This window comes from Daucus carota, chromosome 3 (assembly GCF_001625215.2).
Source record: "Daucus carota subsp. sativus chromosome 3, DH1 v3.0, whole genome shotgun sequence".
NCBI lineage: Eukaryota > Viridiplantae > Streptophyta > Magnoliopsida > Apiales > Apiaceae > Daucus > Daucus carota.
In genome coordinates, this window is record NC_030383.2 from 41,648,867 (window position 1) to 41,668,689 (window position 19,823).

At 37.9% G+C, this 19,823-nt stretch overlaps 1 protein-coding gene across 1 annotated transcript; it reads right to left on the bottom strand.

Moving 5' to 3' along the window:
• Positions 1-51: 51 nt before the first annotated feature.
• LOC135151179 (protein SABRE-like) lies at positions 52-10,494 on the bottom strand. The gene is made up of 9 exons (XM_064088866.1): positions 10,033-10,494; positions 9,715-9,928; positions 9,348-9,518; positions 9,176-9,253; positions 7,458-7,721; positions 3,361-5,454; positions 1,107-2,943; positions 671-783; positions 52-445 (listed from the first exon to the last, which is right to left on the bottom strand). The coding sequence occupies exons 2-9, from the start codon at positions 9,856-9,858 to the stop codon at positions 71-73; spliced, it is 5,076 nt and encodes a 1,691-aa protein (XP_063944936.1). The 5' UTR covers positions 9,859-9,928; positions 10,033-10,494; the 3' UTR covers positions 52-70.
• Between the last annotated feature and the right edge of the window lie 9,329 nt (positions 10,495-19,823).

Consider the following 19,823-nt stretch of genomic DNA (forward strand, 5'->3'; position numbering starts at 1 on the left):
GTGCTAAGCGCCATGTCAGTACTACAGAAGTTAGCAGATACATGTAATAATATTTTTATAACATAACCAGTTAAACTAAGAGATATGCCTTCATGTGTGAGGTTCCTCCCTTATGCCTAGTATACCGGAAATACATGTCACAAGGCATGAAAACCCTCTCAAGCAAAGCCCCGGTACGCTTTACTTTTGGTGAACTCCCTCGAATTTTCGGAAGCCACTGAATACCAGCCCCTGGATCAACATCAGTGGGAGCAACATGAGCCTGAACATGCTCCAGCATCACAGAGAACTCCATGCGATTCCAAGTCATCTCAGGCTTAGATTCAACTTTTTGTACATTGTTGCTTTCTATTGCCTGCTCAATCATCTCACTCCCAAGTTGAACGACAGAATGAAATGAACGAGCAAGAACACGACCACTAGCAGCAGCAAGGAGAAATCTACCCTGCAACAAGAGGATGACAACAGTATTAAGGAGCAAGTAAAAGTTATGCAGATCGCCAAAATTTCTCAAACTGTTGCACATGTATCACACAGATGACAAGTCATGCGGCTATAATTTGATAATTGGGGCTGACACAACAAAAAGATCACCTCTGCATAATATAATTATTAACTTCAAATACTCAAGAATGCATTGCAGCTCAATATATGAGGTTTGAAAACTTACATTGGCGTCTTCTGAATGAAGATTGAATTGTGGCTCAACAACATTCACCATAAAGTGACGGCTCTCTTCCTCTGAGTCATCAAGACTTTCATTCTTCGACACCAGATCCTTAACTGAAACAGTTGGTAATTGATGTTATGCATATAACGACCAAATATATAACCATAAAATAGTGCTTTAAGAAAAAACAAAAAGATTATAACCATAATTTAGTGCTTTAAGAAAAAACAACTTGATATTCTATAATTCTTATAAAAACGTTTTAAAAAGGTTATGTATTTGATGATAAAACAAAAATATGACGTTCTGCAGTAGAATATAAATTAGTTTTCTGATCCTAAGAAAAAATTAATTCTAATGGAATCTGAGCTTATAAATGCATGTTTTTAACATGATAAACACTGGCATGAAATTGCTACAAAGCATTTAGACTTACCAACTGTGTCCAATGGCTTTTTATCTGCTGTAGCTGATTCTGATGAAGAAGCATGTGATCCAGTTGGCTCTTCCACGGGTTTTAGAGAAATTGAAGATCCATCTTGACTATCAGAAGGTGGGTTTGAATCATTGTGTTCGGGCATTTCAGCTTTTGTCTCTTCCTTATTCTCTACTAACTTCCTCTGGGCGTACTGTCTAGAGGGAGAAGGTTTTGGAGGTTGAAAGGCTTTAGCATTTCCTCCGAAACAGGACCAAATAGCATCTCTATTTTCGAGTGACCACAAGAGCTTAAGGCCATAAACAAAAATGCGCTGACAATTGTCAGCTATTACTACATTGTCCCCATCATCGTCACTCGGGTCAGACAGAGTATGCTCATCACTCTCGCTACCTTTTTCACTTTTAGACCTGACAGATGTCTTCTCAGAATTTCTTTTGCCAGCTTCTTGCCAGGATAATAACCTTTCAGGATCAGCTTTCTGGGATTGCTTTCTGACTGTAAAATTATCAGATGATAGGAAAAATCCATCATCGCGATGTCTTTCTGAACTTCCTTTCACCACAGTAGCAGACTGTGAGCTTTTCCTTGTCAGTTTCAATAGTTTAGCTACAGTTGGGCAGTCTTCTCTATTTATATAAACCTTAAGCGTCTGAAGATCTAAGCCCAGGTAAACAATTTCAAGAAGATCTCGCTTGCAGTCAAATGTAAATTTTTGCCTACCCCGACCGAAGCAGAGTTCAAATTTAAGTTTTGACATCTTAAAGGTCAATCCTTTTGCTGGGTCATCTTCATCTAAAGGCAAATGCCTCAGACAGGTTGGAGATGAATCAATGCGAAACATAAATTCTGTTATCACCCTGTCTAATGACAGATTGCCTGATCTAGGAATTCTTGGAACTCCGAAACGTGGCCAACGAGAGAAATAACGCAATTTTTGAGGAGGAAGGTAGTTTAAGTTCCAGAACTTTAATAACCATGAAAAATCATGTGAACCAGCAGTTATGGTTGGTGAATCAACTGAAGCATTTTTAGCTTTATTTGGTGAATCAGAAGCAGCTCCATCAACAGAATTATTTTCTCCCAATGTTGAGGATCTCGATTGATTCTGAGAAGATGGTAAGCACGGTTGAAGTGACAAATTCCACCTCAGCGAAAGAGAAATCGATCTAAAGGGGTCATAAATAAATTCTCGAGCCACCCCCTCATTGGGAAGTGCAAACAAAAAATGGTTCAAGGGTTCCCCAGATTCACAGTCCCAGTCCATTGTAACTTCTAGGCTAAAGGCCGGAGCTTCTAAAAAGCAAGTTGGAGTTCCAGTTGGAGGCTTTAAACCCCTATTGTTTAGCAAACTCTCCAAGCTGCTCATCATAACCTTAAAGCCCTTTGAAGAGACATTTATTCGACCATCGGTTTGGTGAATTTCCATTAGATCAGTTACAAGTTGCAGCTTTTCGCTCTTTTCATAAGGATCAGTTGTAGCCAGAATATTCCAGCTTGTTTCTGAGAAGCTCAAACTCGTTTTTCCGTGAACATAATTTCTCATCTCATCCCACCATGGTAAGCTTTTCTCCTTTTTTGGTGGTTGAACAGGAGGATTAGGATTTCTTACACTTAGATTAGCCCTCCGAAGAGCAACCGTAAACGCATAGCTTAAATCAGTGAAAGAAGGTTCGTAACCCACACCATAAGAAACTTGTCCTTTTTGAAAATGTAAGGGCAAGTCCAGATATGTTTTCATTGGGGGAGTTGTCCCACTAGCCGAACGAAGCATGCAGACCTTCCTCCATCTCCCAACGTAGACATCTTGCGTCACTTGGGCCTGAAAGCATGTTGCCTGCAATAAAGACGGACCATGCCTGTCAATGATGTAAGAGGGCGTGTGGTAACATGCATTTCATTTCAAATGATGGATTTCAAATGACAGGATTTGAGTTGTCATCTCAGATTCTCAGATTTATACTAATATTTGAATGTCTGGATTTCAAATGATATCCAAATCCAAATTCCCAAGTTATTTGATCAAATCCAGAATTTCAAATGAAATTCACGTTCCCAAACAGGCTATAAAGGAAAAATACTAGATTCCATGTAACATATTCTACTTTTAACTTGATCAAAGTTTTTGTTTCTCTACAAATGTGGAGCAGACTGGGATCAAGTAGATTCATGGCTTTATTATCCACTGCATAATTAGATTTAACTGTTGTGGTAAGGATGTAGAACATGATATCAAGGCTACTATCAAACAAACCTGCTGCGCCAGTACAAGTCGACCTTCACATCTACCAGAAGTCGCACTGAGAAGCGGATAGGTATAATTTCTTATCTGAACAGAAAGAGACGCAGTGCGCAAAAGAATATTACACCCATACATTCGAGAGAATGGTATATTATATTTTCGACTGACAGGATCAAGCTTCTGTATCTGCTCTATCATCCCAGTCTCCCCCCCTTGAATTTTTGTCAAGCTTACATCAAGGTCAGTAGCAGAAATGGAGAAAAGGGATGTTCGACAAGTGCTGGGCTTAAATCCAGATTGAAATCCTACTTTACAGGCACCTGATCCTTCTGATATTACAAGCTTCTGACATGCCTTATAATAGGAGTTGAATGAATTCTTGTATATCTCATGCCGCATTTTTAGAATAGCTGAAGTATCTTGCAAATCAATATCCTCTCCTTTAAAATTCATCTTTTCATCAGAAATAGGATTACTTGAGTTATCTGTACCAGGAGATTGGCTTCCCCCGGAAATTACTTCATCAAAAAAGTTCAATCTTACAGCTAATTCACGGGCCTCAGTCTTCATTAGATGATAGTGTTCATCAAGCCAACCCTGTAGTGGTTCTTCCTCGATGTCAATGCTTAACTTCCGTATGCAAAGCCTTACACATCCAAATTTTGACGAGCTAGGCTTTTTAGGCTTTACACTTTCCTTCTTTTTCGGAAATAGCATGTTTGTTTTAGCAGCAGTTATGAGTTTTAAAGCTCGCAACATTTCCTCTACCGCATCATCAATGGCACGCAACTCCAACCTAAAGGGCAAGCAAACATGGACATCAAGGGCTTGTACTACCCAATCCCATGTAGTAGATGCCTCGGATTGTTTTTTAGGTGTACCAGTTTTAGCTACTGGAACACGAGAAACCTGCATTCTACTACTAGAAAAGATTCTAGCATCATTGAACTTGAGTAATAGTCCTTCGAGAAGTACACCTATGCTAGCATTCTCAGAAAAAATAGACTGCACCTGAACCATGCAATCAACACCGTCTCCAGCTTCTGCATATATACTAAGCATTTGCACGTCAATAGCAAACACAGATTCTTTTTTCTTCTTCTGCTTATCAGATTGTACATCTGTCGAGGTTTCTTTCTTATGCTCAATCTCGCTGCCTTGCACTACCCCAGAGTCATCATGTTCCTGGATTGTTTGATTTTGTACTAGTAGCTTCATGCGTAGCATAAGTTCAAATAGAGCTATATGCATATCAGGCTCCCACCTCACTGTTATATCTGTTGCACTGAAAAGGGAGCAAATATCGATCTCTTTAAGGCCACCAGATCGCCGTACAAACTTGACATTTAGCATATCTAGCAAAGCCACCTTTGTGCCTAACAAGTTGCCTCTCATATGTTCTTGGTACAGGGATTGTGCTTTTTCAAGATCTATTTGTACAGACTGCTTATCCTTATTCACGGAAAGGCTGAAACGAATAATCTCCAGAGATACAGAGTAATTCACAGTTAGGTCCTCCTCATCTGAGCTTGTTGACATTATCTTTGCAGTACGCGTTGTGCCATCAGCTGATTCACTAATGGTTACTATACCCCCTTGTGATCCGTAGTTGACACGTTTTGGGTCTGCAACAAATGTGTTGTCCACGCTAACATCACTGCAGAATATAACAAAACACCTATCCATGTTAAATTTTATAATTCGGATCCCTTTCCCTGATGGTTTGCTGGAATGCCCTCCACTCTGAACTGGCTTGTTACTAGAAGGCTGCTTGCTTTTCGTCGAAGACTTAAACGACAACAGAATTGATATCAATGGCTCGATACGTTTAAGCGTCAAGTAAATACCCATACCAGTAAGATCAACAGAGAGAACCATTATTGACTTAGGGCCGTCTTGGTCCATACTTTTTCCCCCCAACTCAAGGCTTATCTTTGCAATATGCATTAATAAACCTCTGTTGGTTTCCACACCAATTAGGCTTTCTTTCAAGAATTCCTGATATTCATCCGCCATGTGCAAATTTATTTCACCAAGTTCCATGTGAGCGCAAGTGCCAGTATTTGATTTGTTGTTTGCAAGGATATGTGATGACTGACAGCAACCCTGCGATTTAGAATTATAACTAAGTGAAAATTACTATCGTTTAATGGAAGTGAACAGGAAGACTGATCAATTTCATATAGAAAATGTAATAATGCACATAAAATCATAACACTAACACATATACAACTTAAAAGTCTCCACACCGCTCAATGGTATTAATATCTAGAGAAGTAAATAAGAAAAACTTGCTTTATAAACTTTTTAATATACAGTGTTAAATAATATAATATCATGTTCGGGTCCTCTAATACCTTAAGGTTTTAGATAAGCTGGTAACTTAGCATGACTTCAGAGCACCCTGCAGAGAGGTTCTTGGGTTCGAGTCCATTATCTGATCTGGTTTGCTGTTGTCAGGTTCAGTAGCATGTACAATGGAGATTGGAGAGGGAGTGTTGAATAATATAAGATCCTTTTGGGGTCTTCTTCTAATATTTTAAGGTTTTAAATGAGCCGCTTACTTGACATACAAGAATTAAGCACAGGATTTTAGGCAAAATTAATAACCAGCACCAGGACACAAGAATTGTTAAAGATTCAGAACAAATGACCATGAGAAGTTGAGAGGATCAATAAAATAGGACTTGAGGTAATATAACTTAAGATTTTGACTCTTAAGAATTCCCCGACCGGGACACATTCTAACAAAATTGCACATCTGAGGAAAAAACAACAAAGTGTTCTTCAGGAAGTTCTGAAGTTACTTAAAAGATTTATATATAGATTTCTTTTAATCAGATGCAAGAATAATTGATTACCCTTAAAAAATTCAAACATTGATGATCTACATGCACAGCAAAGAATATACATGAATACAAGTGGTCATAGCAGATAATAGATAACTCAACTACACTCCATGAAGTCCAAATCATACAATTTCAGGGACTACTTGTTTAGGCCTTTTCTCTGCTGACATAGTTGTCTAACTGTGAAAGCCCATTTCAAGTCTAAAAAAACTTGACCTTTTTACTTCTATTTATTGAACTGCTCGTTAAAATTCAATAATAGTAGTAATTCATTACCTAGCCAATAAAAAAGGTTCAATCAACTTAATAAACAAAAAGTAGTTAGGGAATCATACTGAAATATATTTCATAAGATTTGTGTGTCCAATCATATCCGACTTTAATGGGAGGTTTGTTCAGTAGTGATATTTATTTTAATATCGTCTGTCTTAAAAGCGCCTACATTATTTGGCTGTAAGAATGAAAATATAATAAACCAGAATTGTCATCAAAATATCATAGACTATATTATCGAATTTTCCTGATATATTAATAGTTCAGTTGTCTCCATATTATGCAAGTTTTATAGGATTTAACTATCTCTTTCCTCTCTCTTTGAGAAACGCAGGTGAGAAGCTCTTTGTTTATATTTCTAGCACCACATTCTTGTGCATTACAAATAATTAGATTCATCTGTTTCTAATGCTTAGCTAGTAAGCGAAGATAATTGAATTAGCATCTATCAGGTTTTAAAGAGTACACAGTCTTAATGTCAAAAAAAGAAAGACTAGGCAGTCTTATTACATTAATATTTTTTCGTATTATACTTTAAATGCAAGTAATTAGGTCGACTACCAAAGATATCATGTACTCCCTCCGTCCCTTTTTAGTTGTCACATTTACATTTTTGTTAGTCAAATTGACTAATTTTTGACCAAAGATTATAAATTATCCTTTCATTATTTTTAAAAACTGAAAATTACATCTTAAAGTAGATTAAAAATTATTTCCGGTGACATATTTTTTCTATTTTATCAATTGATAAAATATCAACAAATTTCAGTCAAACTTTGGTCAATTTGACCGGCACAAAATCAAACGTGACAACTAAAAAGGGACGGAAGGAGTAATATTTATACAGATTCAGCAATAGTAAAGGTAATTTTAAATATTTACAAGGATGGGATGTAACAACTGAAGTCAGAGCAAGCAAGGTTTAAATTAAGTGAAAGCATTCACAATAATATGACATATAGCTGAGGAATTGAGTAGACAACTTACACGATAAACTGGCAAACCATTCAGATTATAAATCACAATAGTCATTTCTGGGCCAGATAAAGTGCAAGTCCACATGATGGGTTTCGATTGGTTGGACTGTGAGTTTTCAACAATAGGAGGAGTTTTAGAAGTTTCCTCGCGGATAACCGTATTCTTCTTTTTTGATGTCTTAAGTTGCATCAATGGCTTTAATCTACTCATAACAAGATTGCATCGTATATCTCCTAGATTGACATCAACTCCAACTCTGATGGGCGAAGTAGGCTGAAATCAAAGCATCCTAAAAAATGTAAATAAAAAAGGACACAAATCAAAATCATAACTTATGATCATTCACTAATAGCATGGCATTGCCGAAATAAAAGAAACTGATGGTGAACACATGCGAAAATGTTGAGAAATCTTACATTTATGATTTAGCATTAGTGTGTTTTGATAGATAAACTGCCCCGAGACCTTAGGGATATATGAGGCCTTGAATGAAATATTGGATCAAATAATTATTAAAATCCCCTCGTTAGGAAGCCTCTTGGCATTAAAGATTTAATCATGAGATCTAGTCTTTTTAGCACAATATTCTACTTCGATATCCAATTCATATATTTAGGATATCTAATAGCATGTAGAGTTATCAACATCCTCGAGGTGTTAAAGCGAGATTATCTAACTCATATATATATATAATAAAATCCAAAATATAAATAAGTTATATTTAATTTATAAGATTCAAAAATGTAAAATCAAGCTTATCATGGAATATTATAAAAAGTTAATTATCAAACTCATCACTCAAGTCAACAAAAGAGATCAACTTCATCACTAATCTCCACGGGATCTCATTTGACTCACTAAACTGATTTGGCGGTATAAAAACATCACTGATGTTAACTTAGCTAACGGAATCATAATAGACGGAGTGATAGCTGGGCAGTACAGATGGCAAAAAATGGTTGACGGAGTGACAACTAGCAGAATAGATGGCAAATGGCCACTTAGTTATAATTTTTTTCTGGGATGATTGTACCAAATAAAGACATGAAAAAATATTTATATTTTTATTCCAAAACTAATATATATCTTAACTATGTATTTGGAAATAGATGAGAAGAATGCAACAATATATTGCAATACAATTATTGGACCAGGTCCAAAACTAATATATATCTTAACTATGTATTTGGAAATAGATGAGAAGAATGCAACAATATATTGCAATACAATTATTGGACCAGGACAACTAAGACATTTACTAGCATATTCAAATCTTGTACAAGAATTATAGTCACCGCATACATGATAGAATACTCATGCCCAATTATTAAACATACATAAAAGCTACCACTCTAGCCTCTTACTGTATATTATACCATTATTGGATATATGTATTAAGAAAAAAGGTTAATTAAGTATATAATTTGTAAGACGTGTCGTGTGTGTAATTTAATTTGACTGTTTTTTTTTTTGAAACGCTAATTTGAATATATAGATGTATTCAACTGGAAATGTTGTCCTATATATACGATAAGGTACATAAGAATCTACATTCAAAATATAAAATAATACATTGAATGATATTAGTGTTCTTGTATGCTTATGTAAAGTAATCCATGTTAATTGTTCATAATATAAAAGCCACTTGTAAAAGAATAAAAAGGCTTTATAATAATTATTTCAGTAGAACTGCTAAAAAATGCACACTTAAACTTGCAAGGACATACCTGTAGCGGAACATTAATTGAAGAAATAATATCAAGTTTTGGAATCTCCACAACTGAAACATCATCCTCTCTAATAACCTGAAATGATATATAGATATCAGCTTCTTAAGTCATTTTTTAACATCAAATGTATAGTCATGAAAAGCTTATGATCTTGCCATTTAACACATACGTGAATCTCCCTGAAACCCAGTTGAATATCAATGCGAGTACTCTCGCCCGCATCTTCAATATATCTAGATTTGGTGCTTTTAAGTTGAATACCCGATATATTATTTTTTGCCATAAAATTACACCCTCCATGCTCAAACTTAATATCCAATTTTGGTAAATTGAAGGAAACCTATTGGAAAACATCACAAACAAAATTTCATTAGTCATATTGCCAAATGTTCTCTTTTTTGATCCTAAATATTCAACAATAGAACTAGCATAAGATAGTGTATATATATGTATGTATTCAGAAGTAGGATTTGAAACAAACACATAAATTTATTCCTCGAAAATTGATTCCAAGCCAGGTTTGACAACCCATGTACCTTTTCGGGAAACAAAGATGTCATCTTCATGATAGCCACATCTGGGGATTGCTTTTTCTTTGGTATTTTGGTAGTAGTGGAATCAATATTAGCTTCATCGGCATGAGAAGAAGTGTCAGATGAGCTCTTATTTTTAAGAAACATCTTGTCATTCAAATTTACTATTATGTCACCAGTCTTAACTTCCACATTCTTAACAGTTACACCTGCATCCCTGTAACCATAATAAATGAGCATATAACTAAATCTATACACTTTTAAATACGTAACAATTATATACTTACATTCATAAATTGATAATGAAGAAAAGAAACTCACCTTACATGACCTAACTCACACGAGAAAAAAAACTCTTCCCAAAGGAAAGGAACATCATGTGTTCGGTATCTATGATTGCTACCCACATCACCTGAGCTAGTTAATTGACCACAAACAACCTCTGTAGCACCGAAGTGAGCAATAATGGGTAAAAGAAGCAACTTTACGGACAAGGTCGGGTTGGATCCACCATCTTTAGATATATCTACTCCGAATTCTTTTATTTCGATTGTGGCTTTTGACGTCTACAACAACTCATTAAAAATTTCAATCAAAAGTTATCCATATAGATGAAATATATATAAGAAACAAATGGAAGAAACAACTAGAAGGAAAAAAGGGGAAATTCTTTAAACTCGAAAAAGAAAAATTATTTGTGTTCTAGATAAGCCCTTAAGCAACAAACGAAAAATGATTAAACATTGGAAGCTTTAGAATCCAAATTGAAAACAATTGGCCTCTCATGAGATTATTTTACTTTCTCAATCCGGACTTAGTAGCACCCCTTTTTCATTATATCAAACCCCCTTGCAAATTTTACAAAAACTTGTAACATTATAAATTAAGTTCGAACCCAGATTACATCGGGAGGGTCATGTTCCTCTTAGAACTCTTAGCCTAACACTCCTTATAAACTTCTAGTATTAATAAGGGTTCTGCAGCAGAATTGCACATTCAAAAAGTGTCGTGTTTTTGTATTATATTTTAAAATTATTTTTGAACACACACAACAATGCAAAAAACATATATTTAGATTTATATCCCGAAAAACTATTTAAATTTAGGGTTCCGCAGCATAATCTTAGTAGTTCTAAGGTTCCATTTTAAGGATGGGTTCTCTCTTGAGCGTGACCCAACATCGGGAATATAGTTTATTTTAATTTGGTATATTGATATGTAACATTAAATAAGTAATATTTTAGGAATATTGCTGGTCATGGGAGTAGTGTATATTCCATTTACTTATTTATTAACATCTAAAAATAAAACTTTTGAGCATTGAAAGTGGATGACCCTTCCACATCTTATTTGTTTTTCACATTTTATATCATTGTATCAATTATGTGTTGCAACATTTTAAAAATCAATGTCAATACAATACAATACATCAGGGTAGGTCTGACACAATCCTTTGTTCCATGGCCACGGGGCTATTTACAATTATCCAACGAAAAATTCCCAGATGGACGACTACTATCAACACATCAAAACTGCAACAAGAGTTTACTTGGCTTCTAAATAATTAGATATCTATATTAACTCTTGTAATGCTCATTACTATATTAGATTTTTGACATTGTGAAATATGATTATTGGATATATCCGATAATTATACGTTTCTTTTCCGATTTTGGACATAGGTTAGAATCCAAAATTTACTTTCACAATTACGTGGAGCATATCCACTTTGTTGAGCACATTAACTATTCTAAAGGATGTTAAGGGAAATATGTCTTCTATTTAATTATGTTTTATCTAATTTCATTTTCATTATGCTTCTAATTAGTTGATCTTCTACTTGCTTCATGTTAACACTTTAAAATTTCAACTTCCAAGTAGTTTATTTTTTGTAGTTTCTGAAGTTATAATTCTTGTTGCTATAAACTTTTGTGTGCATATATATTAGAGACTAATTTGCAATGATGGGAATATATACATACATCCATAATACACACCCACCAACACACAAACATATATAGGTCATTGCTCAAAGAAGAACACCCCAAAACAAAGAACACTATATAATCTAATCTAAAATTTGAATTTGAATATGATTCTAATTAAAGACAATTAACCTTTCATTATGAATAACAATAGTATGTTACATGTGTTTAACAATAAATAAATATGGGGCTGTCTGAAGCTTTGGTGAGGCTCTAGTGAGCCTGGGGTATATTGGTCGGGTGATGTCGTACAGGGGGTGGGTCATGTCATATAGAGGGTGAGTTATGTCATATATGGATGGTTTCTCTTGGTTCACATTTAGTTTTAATTTTAAAGGTTTATATTTGAGCAATTAGATATGTGTGTGTGTGAGAGAGAGTGGAAGTTGGACCTTGACAAGCGATTGTCTCCAACTATTTATATTTATGTTTGTACCTGCATATGCATAGACAATAAAATTATGCAGGAAAAATTAATTTTATTAGATAAAAATGAAAATTAATTATTAATTACTATTACACTCCTCGTATAAAGTGATTCCATATATTCTTAGGAATCTTGATTTTGATAATTACATAACACTAGTGCATTTTGTAATTTGCCTAATGTTGATGGAGGAATTTGGTAATCAACAAAGATGAGGTTCATGGCCGGAATCAAGATCTGTGATGGTGGTTTAGCTGCCGGAGTGTGGTGGTTGCGTGTTTTAGGGGGTGGCTGAGATTAGGGTTTTGAGTTGCCTCCTTGAGCTCTCAACTCATGATCCCCCAATGTGCCTACGTACCCCTATATTTATAGGGGATCAAGCCGTACGTAGTTTTATTGAACCAAGACTCCTAGTTTGATCAGGACTTGGCCTCTTGGGGATAAGACCAACCCTGAGGTGGTGACTTATCTCTTAGACGTCCAACGCCTTAAGAATCCTACTCTAGTTAAAATTAAGCCTTGAGGCTGAATACCTCAGACTCCTAGTCCAAGTACATCACGGATACGACATTATCTCCACTACGAGAGATAACACTAACCGCTACGTTTCGTAGCATGGAGGAGACGTCTAGTAGAGCCGTGACCAATTCCTTCAGGTGTAAGGACGCGTCCTTCCCCCCTAGTGAAGGTTCTCACTAAGAGGTCAGACCATTAGGGAGCCAAATTACACGATCGTCTCAATCCCTCAATGAGGGCTAACTCACCAGAATACAGAATTCAGACATATGATCGGCCTTCGTGTTACCCCTGAGGGCCTTCGAGAATCATGATCACCTCAAGCCCCCACACGAGGGTTAACTCGGCAGATAGCAGGATTGAGGATTATAGATCATGCCCGGATGTAGCCCGGGAACTACCAGATGAGCCTGATAACTACCAAATGAGCCTGGCAACTAGTCTTCATGTCCCTCGTAAGGGTAGGTCTTCGTATCCCTCGGAAGGGTAGGTCTTCGTATCCCTCGTAGGGGTCGTCACTGAAACTCACTCATCCTCTCACACAATATATTTACCTGTGGGCGCGACCCCTGAGGGCGCGCCTTGAACTCCGCTGCCTTGTCCCATTAGTCGTTTCGACAACTCGTCTGACCTCCGAGGGCCGCGCCCTATCACATAGGCCGAGCCCTCCGAGGGCTACGCCCTTTCATAGAGGTCAAGCCCTCCGAGGGCCGCGCCCTCTCATAGAGGTCAAGCCTCTAGAGGGCTTTCATAGAGGTCAAGCCTCTAGAGGGCTACGCCCTTCCATAGAGGTCAAGCCTCTAGAGGGCTTTCATAGAGGTTAAGCCTCTAGAGGGCTACGCCCTTTCATGGATACTCATAGTCAAATTTTGGGCATAACAAGTACTCCCCAAATTCTCTTGATATTAAAGATATCAAGGGAATTTTTATACCATGTCACACCAATTCTTCTGAGGGCGCGTCCACGCATAGAGGCTCGTCGTGGGCCGTTTTTCATTCCTCGACATTTCAAGGTGCAGGCTATGCACAGGCCTTGCAAATATATAATACGGGTGCCTTCGACTATTTAGCCAATTGGCGCGCCTTTCAGCTGCTTTTGGTGGATGGTTTCAACTATTCCTCTTGCGATGTGCATTGCACTTTTCTATAACTGCCCAGGTGGCTAAGAATGAGTCTGGCGGCATGATATGTTCATAAGTTATGAACAACCTATGTGCAGACACCAAGTAGGGGGCGCAGCCTATCTGTCGTTGACAATGGCGCAGCCTTACTTATTCTTTCTAAGGGACACATTCCATCATAAGATTCGCGCGATAAATTTTATCAAAAGAAGGGCGCGCTTTCATGACATGAAGGTGCACGACTATTTTCAAGTCTTACTGTGTCCACGATGCCTAGGAATAGTAAATGGAGGGCGCGGCTTACAGAATGACGCTGCCTTGTTGCAATGTTCCTTTACTTCCATAAATATTATGAGCAGAGGGGGCAGCCTATTCGTAGTTAGGAGAATGGCGCAGCCTTACTTTTTCATGTGTGAATCACCTGCTTATGTAAGAAAATCCTGAGTACTACTCCCCAATCCATACATCATCCCATATGGGGCGTCACAAATCTTATCGTGGTTTAAATAATTCTGGTGCATCGCACGGGTCCCAGAGCTTATGGCTCAATGGGGATGTTATCCAGAGCATATCATGGATATGTAAGATCCAAAGCGTATCATGGATGTACAAGTATTAAATCCAGAGCGTATCATGGATAATTAGGTAGACCTTTGAAATGTATTGAATATATCATAATCAAAGACCTTGCAGGTATCATGCTACGTTCCTGTAGAACGGAGGGCGCGTCCTAATCAAGACAAACAGCTCCTCTAGGATGTTGGACTTGACCTGTACACAATCATATATATATATATATATATATGACTTCCTTAACAACAATAGTGATGGTCAGGGTTACCTCATGACGTGCCCTGTTAGGGGGAGGCGCGCCCTCTCAGGAAATATTAATCCCTGCACATGACTTAGGAACTCGGGGCGCGCCCTATTAGGTGAAGGCATGTCTTTCAAGTATCTTCCTTCATTTTCATCTTGGGGGCACGCCCTATCAAGGGAACCCTCATATAACTCTCAAGGGGCGCGACCTCAAGTGATGAATACTCCCGAGAGGGCGCGTCCTAGGGAGGGACGTGACCTCTTCAAGACTATTGAGCTCCTTCCCTGCGTATGTTTGTCTTCACACAAAATCATATTTAGCAATCAATGCATCAAGCATACCTAGGGGCGCGCCCTGTCAGAGGGAGGCGCGCAAATCGTTCTCTGATAGAATATTAGTTGGACATGGCGCACCCCTCTATGAGGGCGTGCTTTGTTAGAGGAAGACGCGACTATCCCTCACGGCGAAGAGGTGCATTCCTCATAAAGGTAAACGAACACCACATTACCTGTGAATTTATACATGCAGTAGTCTTAGGGAACCAAACACTGAGGGGGTTTAGTATTTGCCTGAAGGCACGCCCGGTCAGAGGAAGGCGCGCGCCTTTACGAGTTTTCAAGCTAGGTTCCATCTGAATAGCTCGCCCTTCGTAACTTTCTCTTTCATATCATCACCTGTGGTCAGGCCTTCAACATGGGCCTCTCGCGAACCTCGAATCACTTGCTTTGGGGAGGGCGCGCCCCTTCAGAATACCTTTGAGGCTTCCGAGGAGGCGATCTCTTTCTCGTAAAGACTCAAACCACAACGAACCTGTTAGCAATAACATGCGAAAGCGTTGTGAGAATCTTACCTAGAGGTGCGCCTTGTCAGGGGGAGGCGCGCCTTCTTCGGAGGTGTCAGGGAATGCATTCCTCACGGTGGTAGTCGGACACCACATCACCTGGAGGAGTACCCTGTAAGGGGGGAGGCGTACCCTCTTCGGAGGTGTCAGGTCTTCGAAAATCGCATCCTTCGCTGACTCCCCGGTCCAGAACACCCTGCTCGCAAATTAGGTTACCTCTTAGAATTTCGTTGAAGATCATCCTCCTCCAAACTCTTGGTGAAGATTTCATCATTTTCTGAAGATATGAATGAAGCTTTCATATTCGCTTGTTTTCCGGCCATCATCTTCCTACGAAACGCTCGACTCTACGTACGAATCGCCGTCGCGTGACATCTCTTCCTCCAAAGATGAAGATCTTGAATAGCCCCTCCTTCTAGCGCCAATTTGTTGATGGAAGAATTTGGTAATCAACAAAGATGAGGTTCATGGCCGGAATCAAGATCTGTGACAATGGTTTTAGCTGCCAGAGTGTGGTGGTTGTGTGTTTTAGGGGGTGGCTGAGATTAGGGTTTTGAGTTGCCTCCTTGTGCTCTCATCTCATGATCCCCCAATGTGCATACGTACCCCTATATATATAGGGGATCAAGCCGTACGTAGTTCTATTGAACCATGACTCCTAGTTTGATCAGGACTAGGCCTCTTGGGGATAAAGATCAACCCTGAGGTGGTGACTTATCTCTTAGACGTCCAACGCCTTCAGAATCCTACTCCAGTTAAAATTAAGCCTTGAGGCTGACTACCTCAGACTCCTAGTCCAAGTACATCACAGATACGGCATTATCTCCACTACGAGAGATAACACTAACCGCTACGTTTCGTAGCATGGAGGAGACGTCTAGTAGAGCCGTGACCAATTCCTTCAGGTGTAGGGACGCGTCCTTCCCCTTAGTGAAGGTTCTCACTAAGACGTCAGACCATTAGGGAGCCAAGTTACACGATCGTCTTAATCCCCCAATGAGGGCTAACTCACCAGAATACATAATTCAGACATATGATCGGCCTTCGTGTTACCCCTGAGGGCCTTTAAGAATCATGATCACCTCAAGCTCCCACACGAGGGTTAACTCGGCAGATAGCAGGATTGAAGATTATAGATTATTCCCGGATGTAGCCCGGGAACTACCAGATGAGCCTGATAACTACCAAATGAGCCTGGAAACTAGTCTTCATGTCCCTCGGAAGGGTAGGTCTTCGTATCCCTCGGAAAGGTAGGTCTTTGTATCCCTCGGAAAGGTAGGTCTTTGTATCCCTCGAAAAGATCGTCACTGAGACTTACTCATCCTCTCACACAATATATCTACCTGTGGGCGCGACCCCTGAGGGCGCGCCTTGAACTCCGCTGCCTCGTTCCATTAGTCGTTTCAACAACACGTCTGACCTGTCTTCCATAGAGGTCAAGCCTCTAGAGGGATTTCATAGAGGTCAAGCCTCTAGAGGGCTTTCATAGAGGTCAAGCCTCTAGAGGGCTACGCCCTTTCATAGATACTCATAGTCAAATTTTGGGCATAACACCTAACTATTTGTAATTATCAATGGATAACATGAATTACCATGTATCCGTTGATAGGAAGCTTATCAATGAATAAGAATTTTGTAACATTTCAACCATAGTTCATCTATTAATAGATAAAGTTGATTATGTTAGTGTATGAATTCAATTATCTATCAATGGATACACTTAAAAGGTTGGTAAACTGTAAATATTTTATGTCTTGTAATTCTGTGTAGGTGAAGGATGGTCAACGGATAAAGAAGCTAGCAACAATCAACTGATAACACAGACGAACTTCAACAATGGTGCTGCAAATCAATCAATGGTTAAAGTATTTCCCAACTGATAAAAATATTATCTATTGTGACTTGACAGAATTTTAACATATTACATGGGTTGATTTTACATTCGTGGACATGGGAGCCTATTTTGGAACTTAAAGATGATACGTAAACATTTCAGTTTTATGCAAACAGGTTGGATCAAGACATATAACTCAGTCAAAGATGAAAACAATCCAGAAGATTTGCATAAGACAAAGAATGAAAAAGCAAAGCATACTGGACCTAGGAATTAAGAATATTTTGTATTCTAGTAAACTTTTTTTAAACTTGGGATATATAACCAAGTTGTAGCAACACTTAGAATGAGTGAGAAAACACTAGCATTTTGAGATTTCTTTAAACGCTAAGTGGGAAAAATCAGCAGCTGTGTGTTTGCAAAAAAATAATAGATTCTTCATATATATATATATATTATCTCGGATGGAGAAACAATCCGCCCGAAATTTTAAAGTTCTTTTGTGCTTTACTTAATTGCTTAAACTTTAAATATTTGCTTGTTTGTCTGAAGAAGTTGGATAAATCAAGATTGTATTATACCCCCCCCCGGGGCAATCTTCTTTGGTATACAAATCAGAGTCAGGTAATTCCTAACGCACATGAAAAAAGGTATATAACTAGAAGCAAAGATGGGAAGAAAAGACACAAGTGTAAAGATCCCAATACTTGACAAGGATAATTACTTTTACTAAAAAGTAAAAATGCATTTGCATTTGATGTCTCTTGATGAATGCTATATGAACTACATGGATAAAGGACCTCATGTCCCAATGAAAGCATGCACGGGTGTTGGAGCTCAAGGTGATGGAAACATTGGCAAAATGATTCTCAAATCTGTAAATGAGCACTCACCTGAAGATATAAAAGAGGTGCACAAGGAAAAGAAGACCATGAATATTCTGTTCAATGGTCTTGATCAAGATATGTTTGATAATGTCATTTTGCACTACCTCAAAAGAGGTTTGGGACACCATCTGAACATTATTCGAAGGGACGGAGCAAGTTAGAGAAAACAAAATGTTGCTCCTTATCCAACAATATGAGCATTTTCACTTCAAAGCCGAAAAAAGTCTTGAGTGATACCTTTAATAGGTTCCAGAAATTGCTAATTGGTTTGAAAATTTATGGCCGTGTCTACCAAACCAAGGACTCAAATATAAAGTTTCTCAAGTCACTTCCCAAGGAATGGAAAGCCATGACAGTCTCTCTCGGAAACACCTAGGAATACAAGGACTATACTTTAGAGAGACTGTATGGAACATTTAAAACCTATGAGCTTGACATGGAGCAAGATGAAGAGATTATAAAGGGACAAAAGAAGGGAAACACTATGGCTCTAATCTTTGTAAAGTTTTTCAATTCTTGTTCTATTTATGTTCATGAAACTTAGTGCTTATCAATATATCTTTCAAGTCCCTCATCTGTAAAAGTGTTTTGTTATCATCGAGGGAAATAATCTACGCCTGCAATTCTACAAGTCATAAATTAGGGGAGATTGTTAGGAATACTTTATTTTGATGATAACATAACACTTAGTGCATTTTGTAATTTTCCTAAGTATTTGTAACTATCAACGTGTAGCATGAGTTACGCAGTACCCGTTGATAGGAAGCTTGTCAACGGATAATAATTTTGTAACATGTCAAGCATAGTTCATCTATCAATGGGTAAAGTTGATTATGTTAGTGTATAAAATTCAAGTATCCATCAACGGATATACATAATAGGTTGGTGAATTGTAAATATTTCATGCCTTGTAATTCTGTATAAGTGAAGGATGGTCAACGAATGAAGAAGCTAGCAACAATGAACGGATAAAACAAATGAACCTCAACGGATGCTGCTATAAATCAATCAACGGATAAATGCAATATCTGTTGAAAGTGACTAACAGAATTCTGACATCACATGGGTTGATTTCACATTCGTGGATATGAAAGCCCATTTTGGAACTTAAAGAAGATACAGAAACATTCTAGTTTTATGCAAACAGGTTGGATCAAGACATATAACTCAATCAAAGATAAAGACAATCCAAAAGATTTGTATAAGACAAAGAATGACGAAGCAAAAAATACTAGACCTAGAAAATAGGAATATTTTGTATTCTAGTAAGCTTTGTAACAACTAGGGATATATAACCAAGTTGTAGCAGCACTTAGAATGAGTGAGAAAACATTAGCATTCTGAGATTTTTTTATGCTAAATAAATTTTTTCCTGTCTAAATGCTGATGAATCACATAGCCATCTGTTATGTGATTGCAATTATACAAGAACTGTCCTTAACCCTTGTCCAGTTCCTGTGACCAATAGTTGGATGGATATCCGCAATGGTAATTGCTTACTGAACAATATTGAACGCACTCGCACAAAAGTTGCATATCTCTACATCTCGGCGATTTTCAACGGGAGAAATCTACGCTTGCATAGCTCTGGTCATTATAACCAGCCTACTCATCTAATACAATCGATCAAAGAGGCTGTGAGGGGGAAACTCCACACTAGTGTTGTTTTTCAAAAAAGTGCAGA

Coding starts and splice junctions, on each gene's coding strand:
- LOC135151179 (XM_064088866.1), bottom strand. CDS start 9,858: ATGTTTCTTAAAAATAAGAGCTCATCTGACACTTCTTCTCATGCCGAT. Junction 2,944..3,360: donor GACTTGTACTGGCGCAGCAG/GTTTGTTTGATA, acceptor TCTTTATTGCAG/GCAACATGCTTTCAGGCCCA. Junction 446..670: donor TTCATTCAGAAGACGCCAAT/GTAAGTTTTCAA, acceptor CTCTTGTTGCAG/GGTAGATTTCTCCTTGCTGC.